Source organism: Triticum urartu, chromosome 6A (genome assembly GCF_056163025.1).
Source record: "Triticum urartu cultivar PI428250 chromosome 6A, HENAU_Tu73, whole genome shotgun sequence".
Classification (NCBI taxonomy): domain Eukaryota; kingdom Viridiplantae; phylum Streptophyta; class Magnoliopsida; order Poales; family Poaceae; genus Triticum; species Triticum urartu.
Genome location: NC_141878.1, coordinates 45,240,277 through 45,262,308, shown reverse-complemented (window position 1 = coordinate 45,262,308; position 22,032 = coordinate 45,240,277). Strand labels below are relative to the sequence as shown.

Here is a 22,032-nt window from a genome sequence, read left to right as displayed (position 1 = left end):
TAGTCTGGCTATGCTCCATCTTCATCACACAAAGTATTAAATCATGCACAACCCCGATGACAAGCCAAGCAATTGTTTCATACTTTTGACGTTCTCAAACTTTTTCAATCTTCACGCAATACATGAGCATGAGCCATGGATATAGCATTATAGGTGGAATAAAATATGGTGGTTGTGGAGAAGACAAAAGGAAGGAGACAGTCTCATATCAACTAGGCGTATCAACGGGCTATGTAGATGCCCATCAATAGATGTATATAGCACTATAGGTGGAATAAAATATGGTGGTTGTGGAGAAGACAAAAAGAAGGAAATAGTCTCACATCAACTAGACGTATCAACGGGCTATGTAGATGTCCATCAATAGATATCAATGCGAGTGAATAGGGATTGTCATGCAACGGATGCACTAGAGCTATAAGTTTATGAAAGCTCAAAAAGAAACTAAGTGGGTGTGCATCCAACTCGCTTGCTCATGAAGACCTAGGGCAATTTGAGGAAGCTCATCATTGGAATATACAAGCCAAGTTTTATAATGAAAAATTCCCACTAGTATATGAATGTGACAACATAGAAGACTCTCTATCATGAAAATTATGGTGCTACTTTGAAGCACAAGTGTGGAAAAAGGATATTAACATTGCCCCTTCTCTCTTTTCTCTCTTTGTTTCCTTTTTCTTTTTTTTATGGTGGGCTTCTTTGGCCTCTTTTATTTTTTGTAAAGTTCGGAGACTCATCTCAACTTGTGAGTGAATCATAGCTTCCATCATCCTTTCCTCACATGGGACAATGCTCTAATAATGATGATCATCACAGTACCTCGCGATCCAGTTTCTAATCGATTGATTCAGCGTTGCGGCGGCCTGGCTCGCGCCTCGACTCACATGGACGCCAGCGGCCCAATGCCATGCGAGGCCGAGGCCCGGCGCCTAGGAAGAGCATTTTGTTAAGAGAGCAACTAGTTAATGAGCGCTCCTTCGGGAGCCTCGCATCGATCAGCGCCACTTGGTGCACTCTCAGCCATTCGCCACGCGTCGCGCTTTGGGCGCTTTCTCCGGATTTTGTTTTTTTTGCACGCGTTTCGGCTTTTTAAACGGTTTTCCTGGGTTTTTCCGACGTGTTGGTTTTCCACCGGTCTTCCTTAGCTTTTCGAAAAAAAAACAATTTTTTTGCGCGAAGAAACGTGTTTTTTTCCTTTCGCGAGAGCCACGGTTTTGCTTTCGGGAGAGTCACGGCCATGCCTCTCGGAAACGAAAAAAATGTGGTTTCTGTTTTTTTCCTTTCGTGAGGGGCACGGGTGTGCTTTCGCGAGAGTCACGGTCGTGCCTCTCGAAAACGAAAAAACACGTTTTCTGTTTTTTTTCTTTCACGAGAGTCACAGTTTTGCATCCACGAGCGGCACGGTTGTGCTTTAGCGAGAGTCACGGTCGTGCCTCTCGAAAACGAAAAAAACGTGAGAGTCACGGTTTTGCTTCCACGAGAGGCACGGGTGTGCTTTCACGAGAGTCAGGGCCGGGCCTCTCGGAAATGAAAAAAATATGTTTTTTGTTTTTTTTCTTTCGCGAGAGTCACGGTTTTGCTTCCACGAGAGGCACGGTTGTGCTTTAGCGAGAGTCACGACCGTGCCTCTCGAAAATGAAAAAACGTGTTATCTATTTTTTGTTTCACGAGATTCATGGTTTTGCTTCCGCGAGAGGCACGGTTCTGCTTTCGCGAGAGTCACGGCCGTGTCTCTTTCAGAAAGGGAAAAAACCCGTGCTCCGGGTTTGGTTTTTTCGTCTGGTTTTTTATAAAAAAAGTTCATCAAACCTATCAACATGGGATCTAGTTTTAAAGATCTCGACGCGAGGAATCCAACGGTGAAAGCGGTTTGAGATTTGGACGCACGGTTGGAGAGATAAAACGCTTTGAATAAATGGACCTACGGAAAAAAGGAAAACTCCGAGGTTGCCACAAGTGGCGCGCTGCATGTGCGCCACTTGTCGCAACCAGGGGAGTTGGAGTGATCTTTGCAACGAGTACTCCTCAACTAGTGATTTTGTTTTGTTTTTGATAAGCCTATATAAAAATTTGGGGCCCGTAAAATTTATGGGCCCTAGCCCTGCTTTTTCGACTATGTGAGAGCAATGACCCAACCGTTTGTGAAGAAAGTGCGGGTGCTGCTGCGTTGGCCTCGAAACTTCTCGTGCTTCCAAAGAAGGTTATCACATGACACGTGCTAGGCTCCCACATTTTCGGACCCGCATGCAATATTTGAGACATTTATTGCACTGTTAGGGTTTCAACGTCGAAAATTACAAATCTATAAGGCGGCACATGAAATCATGCCTAGAAGTTGAATGGAAAATCCTATTCGATGTTTTTGCGACATGCGTAGGCCTTGTGCAGACAAGGAAGGGGCAGCCCTGCCAGAGGGGGAGGGGCAGAATTACCTCGTCGGCATGCCTGATCCAACCGTTTAAATCATCAAAAAATTGTATGATGCCGAAAATCTCGGGATCTGGCACTGCGTCATCACATAGCCATGTAGGGTGTGGTAAAATTTTGTGCGCGTTTCGGATAGGCCTCACCTGAGGCCGCTTATAAAGCACAACATCTTTAAGCTAGTCTCTGGGTATCGAGAGAGAACATGTCTGGTTTGTGAAGGAAGTGCAGGATCTTTTGCTCTGTTGGCCTCGAAACTTCGCATGCTCTCAAAGGAGTTCATCGCATGACACGCGCCAGGCGTCACATTTTCCGGACCCGCATGCAATATTTAAGACATATATTGCACTCCTAGGGTTTCAGCGCCGGAAATTACACATCTGCAAGGCGGCACATGAAATCATGCCCAAGCTAAATGAAAATCCTATTTGATGCCTTTGCGACATGCATAAGCCTTGTGCATATGAGGGAGGGGCAGGCCCCGCCACGCGGGGCAAGATTACCTTATCGGCATGCCTGATCCAACCGTTTAAATCCTCGAAAAATCGTACGACGCTGGAAATCCTTGGGATCTGGCACGACATCATCACATAGCCCCTATAGGGTGTGGTAAAATTTGGGCACGTTTTGTATAGGACTCACTTGAGGCCTCTTGTAAACTACAACATCCCTGAGCTAAGTCTCTAGGTATCGAGAAGGAAAATGTCCGGTTTGTAAAAGAAATGCGGGTCCTTTTGCTCCATTGACCTTGAAACTTCTCGTGCTCTCAAAGGAGGCCATCGCATGACACGTGCCAGCCCCCCGCATTTTCCGGACCCACGTGCAACATTTGAGTAGGGGTACGACTACGCTGCGACAGCTCTGCTTCTCCTTCCACCCGCAGGGTGCGGCCTTGCAGGGCTACTACACGCATCCTCCTTGGCCTCCTATTAGCCACATCGGCGGCCCGTGTTGGGAATGCCAGACCTGGCCGCCGGCGCTGCCGTTTCCCTGCGGCCACGTCTTCCTGTGCCGCCCATACTACAAGCGCGACATCAAGTGTCGGTGTTGCGACGGCCTGGTTCCCCAACCTGGAGCCTGATGATGGTATTGTTCTGCAGAAAGGCTAAGGTAATTGCAATAGTTCGGGATTCAAGCCAACTAAATTCCTGCTGTACTTGTAGTAGATTTTGGGATGCAAATACTTCCTTCGTTCGTTGGTGCTATACGGCACCAAGTTAGACTCTGAGGTGATATACTGGTGGTAACAAGTGGAAACTGGTGGTCTTTGATTACATTTGTCATGCGCAATGTTCAGATTTTGGCGTAGATGCTATTTTCTGCATGACAATGATCTTTTAGGGTTTATTTTGCTGCTAATCTACTTGTGCTTGGAACAGTTTACTGAAACTGTTATAATCGCAGAAACAGTTTACTGAAATTGTTCTAGTCTGGAAAATAGTTAACTGAAATTGTTTTAGTATGAAACTGATAGGTACTGGGAATTGTCTGCAACTGTTTTAATCATGTAGATAAGTAAAAGAAGATATGTTATTGCGGGAATGAATCATTATGGAACTAAAAACTCCAAATCAGTTGTTTTATCTTCTTTTGGCCTTAACATAGAAGATGGTGATGTCCGTCTGATTTAGCCCATTTCACTTGCGTCGAATAACTCTGAACAAAATTCAGGTTCCAACAATTATAATTAAATGAATCTTATTTCTACACATAAGCTAAATTCAGGTTTTGTTAATGAGCTATAATCTTGGTTTTGTTATCTTATTTTATTTCACAAAATTCTGAAATTTAGGCTGTTCATCTGCCTCCAACTGACCTTCTTTCGTGAGAATGTACCCTGGTCTTGAATCTGTTATGCACAATGTACATATGTAGTGTAGATAGTAAAAGGCCCCGTGCGTTGCAAAGGGAGAGAAAAAAATCTGCAATGGCCATGACCGCATTTTGCTGCATCACCGAGATACACTATTACTCTCAATTTCGTAAAATCATGAACAATTTGAAATCATGAACATTTTTTTAAACTCATGCACATATTTGAAATCGTGAATTTTTTTCAAATTTGTGGACACTGTAACAAATTTTCGAACATTTTTTAAATCAAGAACATTTTTTGAATTCACTAACATTTTAAACTATTTGCAAACATTTTTTAAATTGTGAACATTTTTTAAATAATTTTCTTAAATCAGCGCTTTTTTTAAATTAATGGAAAATTTTATGAAATTCATGAACATTTTTTTGATTTAACTAACATTTTTTGAATTGCATTATCATTTTTTGAATAAGCGAACATTTTATGAAGGAATAAGCCATTTTGTAAGTCACAAGCAGTTTTAAAAATTTTATAATATTTTTCCATTCATGAACATTTTTTGAATTGGACAAACTTGTTAAATTTAATTAAAATTATTTAATACATGAAATTTTGAAAAAACCAAGAACATTGTTTGATTTCTCAAACATTTGTTTTCCAAATTTTGAACTTTTTTGAATAAGCAATCATTTTTATGCAAATTCACAAACATTTTTTGAATCCAAAAACATTTTATGATTTATTAAACATTTTATTTCGAAATTATCATTTTCTGTCAGAACTTTTTTGAAACCCCAAATTATTTAAAGTGGAAAAAATGGAAAAGATAAAGGAAAAAAATCAAAACAATATAATAACATGGGCCGGTCTAAATGAGCGTGCAAAAGGGCCCGTGCGTTGCACTGTGAAAAAAATCATAATCTCCAATGGCCATGACCATATGATGCTACATCATCGAGATACACTATCACTCTTAATTTCATGAAATCATTAACAATTTTTGAAATCATGAACAGTTTTTTAAACTCATGAACATAATTGAAATACTGAACATTTTTCGAATTCGTGAACACTTTTAAATTTTTCGAACATTTTATAAAATCAAGAACATTTTTTGAATTCATGTACATTTTAATTGATCCATTTTTTCTAAAAAATTCTTCAATCGCGAACATTTTTTTTGTAAATAGGTGGATTTTTTTTTGAAATTCTCAAACATTTTTCTATTTTACAAACATTTTTTAATGCATGATCATTGGCGAACATTTTATGAATGAATAAACTATTCTATAAATTGCGAACCTTTTTTTAATTTTTAGGATATTTTCCCATTGATCAACATTTTTGGAATTGGTTAAATTTTGTTCAATTTCATCAAATTTTTTAATACAATAACATTTTTTTAAAGTATGAACATTTTTTATTTCCAGAACATTTGTTTTCAGAATTCTGAACTTTTTTGAATAAGCAAACATTTTTTATAAATTCGCGGCCATTGTTTGGAATCCACAAACATTTTATGATTTATGAAAAATTTATTTCAAAATTCTCATATTTTTAATTGTCAGAACATTTTTTAAGTCTGAAATTATTTGAAGTATAAAGAATAAAAACAAGAAAGTAAAAGGAAAAAAATATAAACATGCCGCCCAAACATGCATCGACCAAAAAGGGTGTGTCGTGTATTCTCCCGGCACGCAAAGCGTATTATAGGAGGTCCCTACTGCATGGGCCGGACCAGGTGAGGGATTCCCCTGTGTGAAACGTTTTTATTACTTATAGGTGCCATGTGTTTCTCAAAAAAAGTTATAGGTGGCATTGGTGGGTATTATTTTGCAACTTTGGGGCAATTTTCATGACGTACCGTCAGAAGCAATATCTCCTTTATTACTAGATATATAGATACTATTTTGCTCGATAAAAATATTTAGAATCTTACTTTAGTTGAGTGCTAATTTAATTGTGCTTGGATAAGGGATATGATACTTTAGTTGAGTGGTAATCTGTTTAGATTCAGTCGGCATTTGTCTATTGGCAGATTCGTATGGATTCGGCCCACCTTTGTTTTTGTTGGTGTGTTTGTAGGTATGACTCTTTTGATTGTCTCAAAAAAAGAAAGGTATGACTCTTTTAATCTACGCTTCTCTTTGCCAGTGACGGTTATTGTTCCGATTCGTGGTTTGTCTACTAGAACAGAACAAAGTTTTCAGGGTTGATGACAATGGTATCCCTTGTACTCGCTCTTCTAGGGACTTTCGTAGCGCTATTGTATTATTAATAATAGACTGCTTTTTTTTAAACAAAAGGGCTAGTAATATGTTCTAAAAATGATGATTCTAGACTTAGGATTCAGTCACCTCTTGTTCCTTTTTCCTGGTCTAATTTTGCTTCTAGAACTAGAATCCAAGATTCCTCTCACATGCTCTTCTGTTTTCCACGGTGCGATGCAGATCCAACGGCTCTGGATAACGAACAGCTCATAAGATTCCCGTGCTGCAACTGAATCAACCGGCCGAGGCACTCTACGGCGGCGACGGCGTGCGCCGCCGCAATCCGCCCCAATCCTGCGGGATCTGTCCGACTGCTCCGGCCACCCCCTCTTCAACCACCCGGACCTCCTCCAGCCGGCATACCCCGTGGGACCGGCATCCTCCGCCGCCCTCCTTCAACGCCGGTGCGTTTCTCCGCGGCGCGCGCGGATGGGCGGGCTGCAGTACGCGGAGGCGTTTCGATCAGTACCCACCTGCCGTTCAGCCGGAGTAGCCCCAGCCATGGCCGACGGGCTCGGCGGCCCCCCTCCCCTCCCCTCCATGCACCGCGGTCAGCAACCCAGCCACAACTTTCCTTTCCCCTTATTCTAATTCCGTCCAATTGGATCCCTGCGGTCATACTCAGGTTACTGAACTGTATTTTGTTACATCATTGTACGATTGTGTCCGCTAGACCACGTAATGGTTCTTCAACCAGATCCATGGAAATTTCTGGCTGGCAGTTAAAGTCAAGCAAAGCGCGATATTTTTGCATACACTCTGATTCTGTTGGTATATGTTCCTAGTATGGGCCGTTCAGTTTAGAATCTCTTCAACGCGATCTTGATTTGTATTTGTTCCTTTCCTGTAACTGGTCAAGCAGTGGATTCACTCTTAGTATTGGGCTATGGGCCATTCAGTTGGTCATTACATGGTTTTTTGTCAACTTATGAAACGTACAGTGATTCACTGATGAAAATTGAGGACCGAGCGATAACCCGGTCGTATGCGCGTACCCGCACTCGCCTGGGTTCAACTCCCAGTAGACATGGAATTCAGCCACATCAGAAAATGTTATTCCAATCAGATATCAGAAATCGGTCTGATCCTAGTCATATTGCGAGTTAGAGAGGTAAAAACTAGACTATAACAAAGAAACATGTTGTTAAGGTGACTGCATGCAAACCAACAGATTCGGCTTCCTTTGTGCACATGTTGTCTTATGCAAGGTCACACCTACTTTCTGTAAGGCATGACTTTGCCGGTCTCAAGTATTACTTTCACTTATTCGATGGTGTTCATATAGTACATTGTTGTATGGTAATATTCTGTGTAATTTCATAGCATCCTTCCAATTTTCTTTTGTTCATCAGGACATCCATGCAGGGACTTGAACTCATGGACATGCCATCATCCTTATTACAATAGACATCCTTGGCCGGCAGAAGTATGGTGACGCAAAGAACCTGGCCACCGCCTGCTCCCTGCATCAGCAAGCAAGCGACGGAGCTTCCAACAGGCGGAAATGCGTGCGTGTTTATGACACAACTGAAGTATGTACCTGATTCTGTTATTCTATCTCTTTTCTTATTTTGTTATGTTCTTACAATTCAAACATAGGTCAGGGACATAGAATACATCCTGTGCGGTTGCCATCAAAGTTGTAGTTGTAGGTTATAGTTAGGCCCTGTTTGGTTCCAAATAAGTCACCAACTTATAAGTCGAAAAGTGAAAAAGTGACTTATTTTACCAAACAGACCCAACTTATAAGTCACCCCAACTTATAAGTCATAAGTTGCTCCACCCCAACTTAAAACTTATAAGGGCATGTTTGGTTCCAATAGGTCACCTGACTTATAAGTCAGGTGACTTAAAATCAGTCATGCCTGTTTGGTTGTCATCTGACTTATAAGTCACCTGACCACACCTTCCCACCTTGTTTTTTAATGTAAAGGTGATGGGACCCACGTAAAAGGGGGTGACTTATAAGTTTTAAGTTGGGGTGAAGCAACTTATGACTTATAAGTTGGGGTGACTTATAAGTTGGGTCCGTTTGGCAAAATAAGTCACTTTTTGCACTTTTCGACTTATAAGTTGGTGACTTATTTGGAACCAAACAGGGCCTAAGTCACCCCCTTTTGCATGGGTCCCATCACTTTTACATTAAAAAACTAGATGAAAAGGTGTGGTCAGGTGACTTATAAGTCAGGTGACAACCAAACGGGCGTGACTTATAAGTCACTGGTTTTAAGTTACCTGACTTATAAGTCACTGGTTTTAAGTCACCTGACTTATAAGTCAAGTGACTTATTGGAACCAAACAGGCCCTTACTATCCTTCAGAAATAATCACGAGTTGGCCTACCATTATTGTCAGGAACGCACATTATTGTTCATATCGTGTACGTTCGTTTTTTTCCTTAAAAAAAGGGAATGCACACGATAGGGATACATCATGCACAACATCGCAAAATGCTACATAAAGGAGGAGAGTCTTACAATACATCTTGCTAAATTATAGTGTGTCTCTGTAGTACCCAAGGGTCCAAGAGAGTCTTACAATAAAATGCTACATATAACCAAAGGAGGAGAAAGTTAAATGACCAAAGAAAGTGCCAAAGCGTAAAAATCACACTGTTTTTGTTCACCTCATAAAATAAAAACTGCTTGGATTTATGTGCATTCTTTCATCCTTCTCTGTGTACTCAGAACTTTGTTCTCTTTCAATTACACTGAGAAAGCTATCCGTCTTGGTATCACGCTGTATCGGAGGATGTTTCGAAAGTTTCCTTAATCTGCTAAGCTCCTCAGACACCTCTTTCATCGAGGGCCTATTGTCACCGCACATTTCCAAGCATTGCTTAGCTAGCTCTGCTACCCCTACAACCAACTCCATGTCCTCATGACCTTTTATTTGATTGTCGAGCATATTATCAAGATTGTTCCCCTTCATAGCCAGTAGGAAACTTGACGACAGGCTCCGGTGTACCTCAGGACCATCGAGTTTCAGTGGTACCTGCCCAGTTAAGATCTCCAGAAGAACAACGCCAAAGCTATAAACATCGCTTTTATCTGTCAAGCAACATGTCTGCATATACTCAGGGTCCAGATAACCACATGTCCCTTGAACCATTGTGACGAACTGAGCGTTGTCAGTTGGTGCTAATATAGATGCCCCAAAATCTGATACCTTTGCCATGTAATTCTCATCAAGAAGGATGTTAGAGGTTTTCACATCACCATGTAAAATTGGTGGGTTTGCATAGGTATGTAAAAATGCAAGCCCCTCAGCTGCCTCATTGACGATCCTTAGAAGAGAACTGAAAGAGAGGTGCAGTTTCCGGCTCTTGCCATGAATAAGATCGAAAAATGTTCCTTTTGGGATGAACTCATATACTAGCATGGGGACTTCCACCTCAAGGCAACACCCCAATAGCTTGACAATGTTCTTGTGATTGATCTGGGAAAGAATCAGTATTTCTTTGCCGAATTCCTTCTTCTGCCTATCATCAACCAATGCACACCTTTTAATTGCCACTGGAGTGATATCCTTAATTATTCCCTTGTACACAGTGCCATGGCCTCCATGTCCAAGAATCTGGCTTTTGTCAAATTTATTTGTTGCTTGTTCCAGTTCTGCTTCACTAAACACTGTAAATGAAAGTCCCTGATCTGATTTCATCTTCTCAAACAATAGCATCCCTCCGTGCTGCTGAAAATACTGATTTTTGACGTTCGCAAGCTTTCTTCTCTCAAATATTACATGTATGCAGTAGATGATAATCACCAGAACGACAGCGCCAATGCTAATGCCTGCAAAAATCAACATGAAAGGTGTTTATGTTAGTCAAATTGATCCCACAGTGTATATACTAAAAGCATGGTAAAGTTTACTTGATGTGGTAAAATTGGCTAAAGGACCGTGATGAGATATGCTTATACCTTCTAAAAAATGCACGGATGCTTGTTTCTGGACTTACTTTTTTTTCAAGTTTCACCATTTCATTTCTTTATTTTAAAGCTTCCTCAGATAGACTTGTTGCGTGCCTAACACAAGGAAACACACCACTGTGTGCTTTGCTCGTTGAGCCCTCTTTTACTAAAGGTGATTAATATATATACCAGTTGGCCATTGTTTTCTACACAAGAATTAAGCAAATGCTGGAAACATCTAGTGGTTTACCTATGATTAGGGTGATGTCTGGGTTACAAGATTTTGTTTCCATTACGAACTTTCTGCCTGGAGGACATGAACAGCGATACCCTCCTATAGTGTTGTGGCATGTTGTAGACTTTGGGCATATACTTGAATTCTTCTCACATTCACTGGCATCTGCAACAACAAAGAACCAAATTATTTGGGACCAAGTGATTGATTGAATAGGCATATGAGTACGGAGTACCAACAAATACTAATTTTGAAATGCCATAATGAGTGTAACGTGTGCCATTCTTCCACCAAAGTGAACATAAATTACATTGATGGGGGAAAAAGAAGCAAAACAGATTGTAAACTCAAGTAAGTAACGATGTTTTCCTTACAAACTATCAATATGAAAGGATGATGTGCACCCTGTATTACTCCTCATAAAACGATTGTGCATGATCTAAAGATGCACAGGGAGCAAAGAACTGAACTTGCCTCTGCATCCGTCAAAGAGGTAAGGGTTCCCTTCATATCCGTCGGCGCAGTTGCATATATAACCTGGGTCGTTGGTTGAGTCCACACACATGCTATTCCTGCTATGGCACGCGTAAGAAGGCATGTCTCTCGCCATTTCACACGTTGCATTTCCAATCGCCCAGTCCAGCACCAGCGGCTTCTGCCCCTTTTCGGTATCATTGAACCTTGTAGTGGTTATGTACTCCGAGCTGAAACTAAATATCTGTGTCTCCACCACGGCAGCATAGCTGCATTGGTTGAAAAGCGTAGTATTGGAATCATCATAAACATCAAAGAAACTGAATCTATAGCTCCTTAAACCCTTTGGTATATCATTTTGGCAGCAGCCTGCACCAACACAAGAACCGTTTGTCAGGGCTGCCGGGCTCTCACACACCGCTGCGCACGCTGTCGTGTATCTTGTAGTGCTTCTGAAGTCATTGATGTATGCAAGTGTGTTGCAGCCAATAACTATGAGCATGTTGTGTACATGGGAGAAGCGGTACGGACTTCCCGAGAAGTCAAGGGACCAAGCATTCTGTTCCATTGATCTTGTACTTGTATTGTAGCAGTACGTTGAGACGGGCGTGGAAACTCGGATTTGACCATGGGGCACCGAGATGTCCAGAACCTCCACGTTCTCAATGACCATGAACGGCTTGGCGATTCCATCGGCAGTCCTCGGGCAAATGATCTCGAAGCCTTCCATAGCACAGCCAGCACCAATGCCGAATGGGTAAGGGATGTCGACGTCACCACATCGCGTTTGGCATCCGGGGCCAGGCTGCGCTGATGTAGAGGCTAGGTGCAACATGACTGCAACAACTACCAGTAGCTCGAGCTCCATGTTACTTGCCTGAAACTGGAGTTGGCAAGAAGATTCTGCTGCACAGCACTACAGGAAAAGAGTAAAAAAAATCAGTGAGCAAACTAATGGCCATTCAATTCAACTCTGAAAGTTGTAGGCAACACTTCCTGTGTACTTTTCATTTTTCTGTTGTCAAAATATTCCTGAAAATTTTAGCATTGCTGAACAAATTTTAACAATGATTTGTAAATGCTCTGAAAATTTGAGTTGAGCTTGCAGTCGTAATATATAAATGACAAAAATATATATTAATGCTAGATGGCCTTTTCATCTTTTGTTTAACTGTATGCATGTCTAGATTCGAATTGTGCAAAAAAAAAATCTTGCCTTTGGATTTCTGGAACTAAATTAACATGCATGACTGTATGTGCCTTGCGCAAATATGAAGGCCGTGTTTCTTAGTTGTAAGGTCTTGGATGTTTGCACAGTAAACAGTCTAAATTTTTTACTTCTTAAATACAGACAATCCTTCGCGGGAAGATTTTGCTGCTGTCCAGGCCATCTTGAAGACTTTGGTGATGCATCTGGTCTGTTAACTTAACATCGCGAAGAGTGTGGCTTATCCTATCTCCTATGCAGAGTGATTTTGGTGGAGTACAAGCTATTTGCCTTGCTGGTATCTGGGTATGCCTCTAAGGTTCAGAAAGCCGAGGAGAACCGAGCTACAGCTGATTGTGCTTGACAAGGCTGCTGGCAAGCTCTCGCCATGGAAAGGGTGCCTTCTCATCAGGGCTGGGAGACTGGTGCTTATTAGCTCGGTGGTCACTGCAACTGCTACCTATTTTCTATCTGCCTTCCTAGAGGAACAAATGGATGATGAAAAAGATGGACAGGCTCAGAAGGAATTTTCTCTGGGGAGCTGATGACCAAAGAGACCATGGAAGGGCACCCAGACTCCATGCGATGAGGCTGACCAACGCCAGGGGCTCGATTTCAGAACTCCAACGCTAGAGTGTGCTCAATTGTTTCCTTGGCTTCCCCAATCGGGGGATGGTGGAGGAGGATTTGCTCGGCTCGCCGAGGCGAGGAGGAGAGATTACTCTGTAGGCATACACTGCCTGGCAGCTGTGGAAAGAGCGAAAGAGGAGGAGGTAGTTGCGGTCGTCTTGGCAGGTTTCGTTAGCTAACTGCAAACAGCTTACACTACTAGCAGACTTGACTAGCAGCGTCGTCGAGAAAGGGGAACGGTGAAAATCCAGAATCGATCAGTTTCGAGCAAAAAGTACCTGTGTATGTAGCGATCCAGCGCGCTTCCAACTGAAGAGGGCCGCGGCGGTAGGCAACAACTCTGCTCATGAACTCATCTTCAACAGAATGGCCGTGTTTCAACTCTCTTTTGTTTCCCCTAGGAAAGAAAAAGAGAAAGGAATAGGGCCATTTTTCTACTGGCCTCTTCAGAGTGGAGACTTAGCCAAACTGCATCCGCCCGTTTCGTTTGCCGGGCGGCCAAATGGCAACAGCTCCCCTGACTTGTCTCCATGGAGGTAACGACCGAAATTATGACTTGTATAATGGCAGTGGAGTGTGCTCATCTGCTGGCGACAACTCTATCAACACTTGAATATAAACATGTCAGTGGTAGCTACACTCCAAACACATATACTACATCATAAACACGGGACTCCCAACACTATCGACACTATGAATGCTGTTGCTGATGCAAGATTAGTAATCAAGCTTCTTTTTGCATTTTTTTTCTCTCTGGAAAGATCCGGATATGAAGCATTTTTTTAACCTTAGGCGAATGATGGGTTACCGGGTCAACAACCTTGCAACGCCGGTGAGCTCATCGGTCCGCCCTGCCTCCGGTGGCCCTTGTAGATGCGGGAGGTGTGGTGGACACGGCTCCTCGCCCGTGAGTGGGGAGATAGTTCATAGGTTAGGCGTATGTCAACAACATTTCGCGGTGATTGTGTCGCCATACAGAATAAGGTGCCCTCGACCTTTTCCTCGTGCCGGCGGGGCTTTGTGGTGCCGGATTTGGTTCTCCAGATCTTCTCCACCTTTGTACAGCAGTTGGTCGCAGTCATCCGTTGTTTGTCTTATTTATATACTACTCCCTCTGTTTCTCAATATAAGACTTTTATGGATGTATATAGACATAATTTATAGATTCACTCATTTTGTTTCATATATAGTCCGCATTGAAATCTCTAAAAAGACTTATAGTTAGAAACGGAGGGAGTATTTCTGTGCTACATCCTCTCAATTAGGACATCATAATAGATCATACGACGAATGTTTCATTTAGGGGGAAATCCAGATTGTCATACATCTTAAAATAATTGATCCAATTCATCATTCAATTATATTACATTTGCAGAAGGATGATGTAACAGAAATCACATAGCATATACGCACTGCCAAAACCTATGCTCGGGTCGATGACGGAAATATGTAAATAAATTGAAATTCATGGTTTCAAAAAAATGTTTGTGAATATGGAAAAATGTTCACAACTTTAACAAAATGTTCATTAGTTTATAAAAATGTTCGCGACTTTAAGAAAATGTTCACGGACGATGAATTTGAAAAAAAAAAGTTTGTGAACAATGAATATGGAAAAATAATGTTCGTGGCTTTAAGAAAATGTTTGCGAATGATAAATTTTATTAGAGAAGAAAATATTTTCATGAACAATATATTTGAAAATATGTTTGCGGACAAAAAAAATCGTGAATATGAAATAAATGTTCGCAACTTTTAAAAAGTTTCACGAACAATAATTTTAAAAATACGTAAGCGAACCACAAATATTGTTTGCGAATATCGAAAAAATGTTCATGAATGAAGAATTTAAAAAAATGCAAATAATGAATTTGAAATACAATATTCATGATTTAAAAAAATGTTTGTGAATGATAAATTTTAAAAGAAAAGAAAATATGCTCGCAAACCACCAATATTGTTTGCAACAATAAATTTCAAAATATGTTCACGAACCACAAAAAATGTTCGCAAATATGGGGAAAATGTTCGCGAATGATGAATTTGAAAAAAAGATTCCACAAATTTCATAAATGTTCATTATTTTCTAAAACAATAGTGATTTTCAAATTTTTGTGAATTTAAAAATGTTCACGGATTTACAGAAATGATTGAGTTAAAAAACTGTTCATGAATTTGATAATATGTTTATGAATTTACAAAATGTTCATTAATTTAAATGTTCGAGGTTTCAAAAAATGTTCACAAATTGTGAAAAAAATGGTCACGGCTTTAAAAAAAATGTTCTCAACCGAGAATTTTGAAAATGTGTTCATTGGAATTTATTTGAATTTATTTTCATATTTCTGTCACTGCTTCTCTTCCAAACCCCGTCATATCCCGTGGATCAGAGGCATGCGGGTGCATAGGTGAGCTTCCCCGGCTGCCGCGGCGACCTGCAGGCAAAGGGCGACACCCTCGTCATCGTCATATAGGTTTCTCTCAAGCTCTGAACCCCGTCGCCTCCATAAGCTTCTAGAACCTTCTCCCCCTCCCCCCGCCACTCGCTCCTGCTCCGCTCTGCTCTGGATCCCATGGCCGACGCCCTCCCAGGTACGCGCGCCTACCTCTCATCTCCTCTCCCTCGTAAGCAAGGATTTCCCTCTTAATTTCAATCTGGCCCGCCGCTGCGGCTCGGAGCAAGGTGCGGGGCTTCCTGGAGGCCGCGTGCTTCGGCGACCTCGAGGCCCTCCGGAGTAGGTCCCCCGCTCCCTCCTTGTTTACTCCGGGCACAGCTTGCTCACCTGCTTGCTTTTGTTTTGTTGCTGGTGTTGGCCTTGGTGCAGAGTTTGGCTCCACGCTCGACGAGGAGGGGAAGGGCGCGGCCGCAGTGGCCGCCGGCGTGCGGGACGCCAACAAGCGCACTGCGCTGCACTTCGCCGCGCGAGAGGGCCAGACCGAGGTCTGCAGGTTCCTCATCGATGTTCATGATTTAAAAAAAATGTTTGTGAATGATAAATTTTAAAAGAAAAGAAAATATGTTCGCAGACCACCAATATTGTTTGCGAACAATAAATTTCAAAATATGTTCACTAACCACAAAAAATGTTCGCGAATGATGAATTTGAAAAAAAGATTCCACAAATTTCATAAATGTTCATTATTTTCTAAAACAATAGTGATTTTTATTTTTTTGTGAATTTAAAAATGTTCACGGATTTACAAAAATGTTAGAGTTAAAAAACTGTTCATGAATTTGATAATACGTTTATGATTTTACAAAATGTTCAGTAATTTAAATGTTTGAGGTTTCAAAAAATGTTCACAAATAGTGAAAAAAATGGTCACAACTTTAAAAAAATGTTCTCAACCGAGAATTTTGAAAATGTGTTCCTTGGAATTTATTTGAATTTATTTTCATATTTTTGTCACTGGCCGTTACCTTGTGGGGCCCATGTCTGACGTGTCATGGGTCAACGGCGCCAGCTGGCCGGTCTGGCGTGGTCGAATAGATTTTGGACCTGAATGACACACTTACTGCACTTTTAAGACCTAGATGCTGATTTTCATAGTTTAAGTTCCTATATGACACCACTGAAATAGATTAAGGACCAACAATGCACTTCACTCAACAAATGAGGCTAGACTTTGACATAACAACTTACCAAAGGAATCATAAAAAGAATTTATTTTGATTTTTCACCTCAAAACATATGTATGTGAACTATCATCATATTTTGATTTTTATCTGTGGGCTACACAAAAAGAATCAAATACGTGGATAAGAATTGGACTTTCCATTTCACTCCGTAGATAAATATTGTACTCTCCGTAGTAAAGGTAGTACTTTCACGGCCTGCACTCCATTTCACTCCCACTTTCACTCCCACTTTCCTCAGATCGAGTCTGCCACATCCCGCATCTACAAGAAAAAATAAATCCGGCGTCGCATCGGCGAGTATGGCGAGATGAGCAGCCTACGCCGCTGTTAGAATAAATCCGAGGCATACCATCGATCATCCAAGGACCAAGCAATCACACGAGCATAACACCGAGATTTGTTAACGAGGTTCACCGATATGGCTACATCATCGGGGCCTGATTATGGGCGCTCCTCCCCATAACACCGTCACAATACCGCACCCGGTCGCCCTGAACACCGGCACATGCCACCGGCTTTCCCTGTGTTCCGGTGCTATTATATTGGCATAGGTTACATCGTGTGTCTACCCGCGCTATATATGAGAGACCTAGCATACAAGTGTCCTATTAGGACACAACTTCACATCCTATGTACACACAATACAACTCCTAGTCCAACTGTAAACTACCTTGTACACAATATTCGACACAACTCTAACAAACTTCACCTTGGCGAATATTCTCCACCACCTTGAATTCATCCATGCGTCAAATTTCCATGTACATTGGACTTGAGTTTATCCCATGAGTACCGCTGCTACTTCAAAGACTTCATGTGACTCCACCTGCAACTTGTAGTCCCTCCTTTTCCTAACCACAGTCAACACTCGAGCAAAATTAAGTTCCTCTTTACTCTAGTCTGTGCTCCCAACTTTCAGAGTATCCGTCAACATTATCACACACTGATCACTGACCTGCATGAAAGTGAACAACTCACATATTGGGTGTCACACATAGAGTTACCTGAATTCAACATCACCGCTCCTTTCTTGACCGCCTGTCTGAAACTTAAAGGAATTTCACCGTTGCTTATAGTCATCCCGAGTCAAATTCGCAGTTGTCTCACCACATGTATGAGCACCAGAGCCCTGGCCCGTCTCCATGTCCCGTGCATACCGCATGCCTCGTCGCTATTATCGCGTCGAGCCTCCGCTGTCCCAGTCGAGTCTCAAAGATAACGAAACCACACCACTCAACCCCCACTGCAGAGTACCACCGATCATCACCGACCGATGACGAATTTCACACTTCCATCAGACCATTGGGCTCCAGTCCGAACTGCGTGTCACTCGCTTTTTTCCTCTTGTTGAATAGGCTTCGATTCTCTGGATCCTTACACCGTAGCCCCTCAATCCAGCTCCACCTTCAACATGACTCCATGGTAGATGATCAGTCCACCCTCGCGCCTCGTCGACTTCAAGCTCCGTGTGTACATCACCTTGAATCAACCCCGCGCCATAGTCTTGTCGAAGCCATACAAGTCCTTAGACCTGTGCCACGTGTTTCCACGCCCCAGAAGTCGGTCACCATCAGCACCACGCTCATATGTCGCTGTCGCCGATCTCACCACCGTCTTCTGTACCAACCGACTCACGTCGATCCGTCAGACTATCTAGTCCAACCAAGCCGAACTTCTCCGACTGCATGACACGCTCGAGGCTCCCAAATCGTCTTCCGCGAATTTTCATCCATCACATGATAATTCCATCTTAGCTGTCATGACTTCCCGCAATGCCTTCAAGCATCTTTGTTGTGCCAACAATCTTTCACCTATGTCTGCCATAACCCAAGGTTTTCAGTTCCGATGAACTTCTTCACCTCAAACTTGGTACCCGATAGCGCCATGGTTCTTCATATGGCTGACCCTGTGAAAAATCATCCGAGCTTCCCACGCAATGCCCAAGTACACAATCGTGGGTACTGCTAGTAGCCAACTAGTTGATCTTCACGTGAAGGCTCATGTCCAGGCACAACTTCCCAATGCGTAGCTCTTGCCTTTTCTGCCAATGCCATGCTATTCCAAGGGATGTGTATTTCTTGATGGATTTTCCTCCGCTCAAATTGATCTGTTGTGTGCCTCTGTTCGCATCAGCCAAGGACTCGGTCCTCTTCTTTTTTATCCAAAACAAATCTCGTAGGTATGGTTGTTTCCAATTGCACCACACATCTCGCTAGAATCTGCACGTCCCGTGACCGGAGTCCACGCTCAACTGCCCCTGCGCACGTCCTTCCGCCGCTTGGGCTTGTCCGCCTTGCCACGGGCCACGTACCAATCTCGCCGACTCCGAGTACTCAACTCGACGTCCACGCGATGGTGACCCACACCGATTCTTCCGATCTCGTCAACGATAATTCTTTTGCGATATTTTCACCTCTAGATCAACAATCCATATCCTCTTCGTAATCTTGCTCTGATACCACTTGTTAGAATAAATCTGAGGCATACCGTCGATCATCCGAGGATCAAGCAATCACACGAGCATGACACCGAGATTTATTAACGAGGTTCACCGATATGGCTACATCCCCGGGGCCTGACTATGGGCGCTCCTCCCCATGACACCGTCACAATACCGCACCCGATCGCCCTGGACACCGGCACATGCCGCCGGCTTCCCCTGCATTCCGGTGCTATTATTTTGGCATAGGTTACATCGTGTGTCTACCCCCGCTATATATGAGAGGCCTAGGATACAAGTGTCCTATTAGGACACAACTTCACATCCTATGTAAACACAATACAACTCCTAGTCCAACTGTAACCTACCTTGTACACAATATTCGACACAACTCTAATAGCCGCCGCCACTCCTTGCCGGCGGCGGTGCCACCGCTAGAGGACGACAACCTCCTCTCCGAGATCCTCCTCCGCCTCCCCCCACAGCCGTCCTCCCTCCCCCGCGCCTCCCTCGTCTGCAAGCGCTGGCGCGGCCTCGTCTCCGATCCAGGCTTCTGCCGCCGCTTCCGCCGCCACCACCGCCGCAACCCTCCCCTCCTCGGTTTCTTCCAAGTAGACCATGGGCTCTCCTTCACACCTTCCCTCAAGGCCCCGGATCGTGTCTCGCCCGAGCGCTTCTCCTTGCAACACGAAGGTCGTGGCGACCGCTTCGCCCCCCTTGGACGCCGCCATGGCCTCGCACTCATCTTCCTTGGGAAGCCTCTACAGCTCCTTGTGTGGGACCCCGTCACCGGCGACCAGCACCGCATTGCCGTCCCCCCGAGGTTCGACATGAAAAGATCCCCAGTCAGCGGGGCGGTGCTTCGCGCTGCCGGAGACGCCCACCACTTCCATGTGGCCTTGGTAGGCAACAGTGAGAGACAAATTACGCAAGCGGTCGCCTGCTTTTACTCGTCGGAAACCGGTATAATCTGAGGATCCTGCCCATTTTAGCATCGCGATTTCTATGACCCAGCCTGGTGTGCTGGTTGGGGGTTCTCTTTACTGGTTGCTTAGTGGGGGTTCGGATGGGATCCTTGAATTTGATATGGATAGGCAAAGACTAACTGTGATACCTATGCCAGTAAATGACCTCAGGTTTTTCCAATTGTAGCTGATACGGGCAGATGGCGGTGGAATTGGTCTCCTCATTTTATCAGGCTTTGGTGCCCAATTTTGGAAGAGAAGGACCAATAGTGATGGTGTTGCTTCATGGGTGTTGGGAAGAACCATTGAAATTGACCAGCTACTTCACTTGGAAGCAGAGGAGATGGGGACTCAAATGATACTAGGGTTTGCTGAGGACAATAATGTGGTTTTCTTGTGGACAATTGACGGTCTTGTCATGTTACAGCTTGAGTCACTACAGTTTGAGAAAGTCTTGGGAACCAACATCATCGCTTACTATCACTCATTCGAAAGTGTCTATACTGCATGTAATATCTTGGTTTACGTCATGGGTATGCTAAAACCAAGTTAATTTTTGATAATTGTTTGATGTAATACAGTGCACACACTTCCGTGTTAAGCTATCAACTTTAAGTAGTGTCATATCGGGGTTTTTTGTGACTTGATGACCTTTCAACGTATGGTGATACTGTGCTGCAGTGTTCTGCTCTGACGCCTACATGCCGCGGTCTTATGTAATATTATGATCTAGAAAATATCTTTTAGTGGTATGTAATTTAACGTACGTTCTGTAGCCAGGAAGTGGGCATTGCCTAATGTTAACTTCACTCTGTAATGTTTGTGGTTCAAGTCAGAGCTAGCAAACTGTAATTATCACTTTATTATATAAATACCAATACATACAATAAAACAATGAATACCAAGATTTGCAAATTATTTGTGTTATAATTGAACAAAATTTGACTATTGCTTGCATATTGACATCTGCAGGAATTGAATGGTTTTAGTGCATAGCTGCAGTCCAGTTTGTCTCTCAAAATAAGACAACATAACATTGTGAAGTTGAAGATAACTACATGACCACTAGCTTGAACCAACTGACATGTCTAGGTAGCTCAATAGATACATTGGAAGCTTAAAGATAGCTCTGCTTTTTTCATTCAATATTGTTTTCTCATTCTACTAATCTTAAACTCATAATGATGAATTTATTTGAAATATAAAAATATTTTTTCCTTTTTGTCACTTTTATGAGAGTCCCTGCTGCAAGTAGCAAGTCATTTTCTACCACAGGGAAAACTAATAAATTCATTTCGTTTTAGGCTAAATTTACTCGGAAGATTATATTTCTATGTTTCCAATATGGTGGGGAATGAACGTAGTAATTCTGGATAACTGTCTCTTCTGACAAGCTAATAATAGTCTGAGTGATAATCAGTTTCTGCTCTTTTGTTTTTGGAATATTCGTTAAATTTGACAAGAGGTCTGGTTTTGTTTATCTTTTCTTCGTGCTGCCTCAAATCGATTTCTTTTTTTCTTCCAAACTACAACTGTGAGCTTATCTAAATATCCTGATATGTCCTCATATCTGTTTGGCTTTTTGTTGGAATGTCGTTGGTTGTTTGACTTTGCATGCTTGCAGAAACAGGCATTGGTGGTGGACATGATGGAGCTGATCTTTTGCACAAGACATGAGATTTTTTTCCGGTTAGATATGATATTGTGATGGGTTGAGCAGGTAAGCTTGTTTTCTGCAAGCAGGTTCAGGCACTTGAACTCTTCTTAAACAAAATGTTTTGCTTTCCTTTTTACTGCTATTTCTCAAGTACCCTCTCCGTCCCTAAATTCTTGTCTTAAATTTGTCTAGATATGGATGTATCTAACACTAAAACGTAACTAGATATATCCGTATTTAGACAAATCTAAGACAAGAATTTTGGGACGGAGGGAGTACAAGAGAGGACCCAGAGTTTCTCTATGACACTTTGCTTAGCTGTTGCTCAACTGGGCACCTGCCACGCTCTCCTGGCAGGCTATT

The 22,032-nt window shown here is 42.5% G+C and overlaps 1 protein-coding gene, 1 long non-coding RNA gene and 1 pseudogene across 3 annotated transcripts; 2 read left to right on the top strand and 1 right to left on the bottom strand.

Annotated features, from left to right (window-relative positions):
- Positions 1-6,687: 6,687 nt before the first annotated feature.
- LOC125516113 (uncharacterized) lies at positions 6,688-14,150 on the top strand. 2 transcript variants are annotated; one of them, XR_015609399.1, is made up of 4 exons: positions 6,688-7,060; positions 7,863-8,042; positions 12,482-13,503; positions 13,760-14,150. It is a non-coding gene; the product is annotated as an uncharacterized LOC125516113 (long non-coding RNA). The 2 variants fall into 2 exon arrangements; XR_007287237.2 differs by lacking the exon at positions 13,760-14,150 and having other exon boundaries at positions 12,482-13,695.
- Positions 8,424-12,475, bottom strand: LOC125516112 (wall-associated receptor kinase 5-like). The gene is made up of 3 exons (XM_087531183.1): positions 11,131-12,475; positions 10,672-10,821; positions 8,424-10,301 (listed from the first exon to the last, which is right to left on the bottom strand). Exons 1-3 carry the CDS (start codon positions 11,996-11,998, stop codon positions 9,133-9,135), a joined length of 2,187 nt encoding a protein of 728 aa, XP_087387309.1. The 5' UTR covers positions 11,999-12,475; the 3' UTR covers positions 8,424-9,132.
- A 1,390-nt stretch (positions 14,151-15,540) lies between the features above and the next one.
- LOC125516484 (F-box protein At5g03970-like) lies at positions 15,541-21,689 on the top strand (annotated as a pseudogene).
- The last annotated feature ends 343 nt before the right edge of the window (positions 21,690-22,032 follow it).

Coding starts and splice junctions, on each gene's coding strand:
- LOC125516112 (XM_087531183.1), bottom strand. CDS start 11,998: ATGGAGCTCGAGCTACTGGTAGTTGTTGCAGTCATGTTGCACCTAGCC. Junction 10,822..11,130: donor CCTCTTTGACGGATGCAGAG/GCAAGTTCAGTT, acceptor TTGTTGTTGCAG/ATGCCAGTGAATGTGAGAAG. Junction 10,302..10,671: donor AGACATCACCCTAATCATAG/GTAAACCACTAG, acceptor TGATTTTTGCAG/GCATTAGCATTGGCGCTGTC.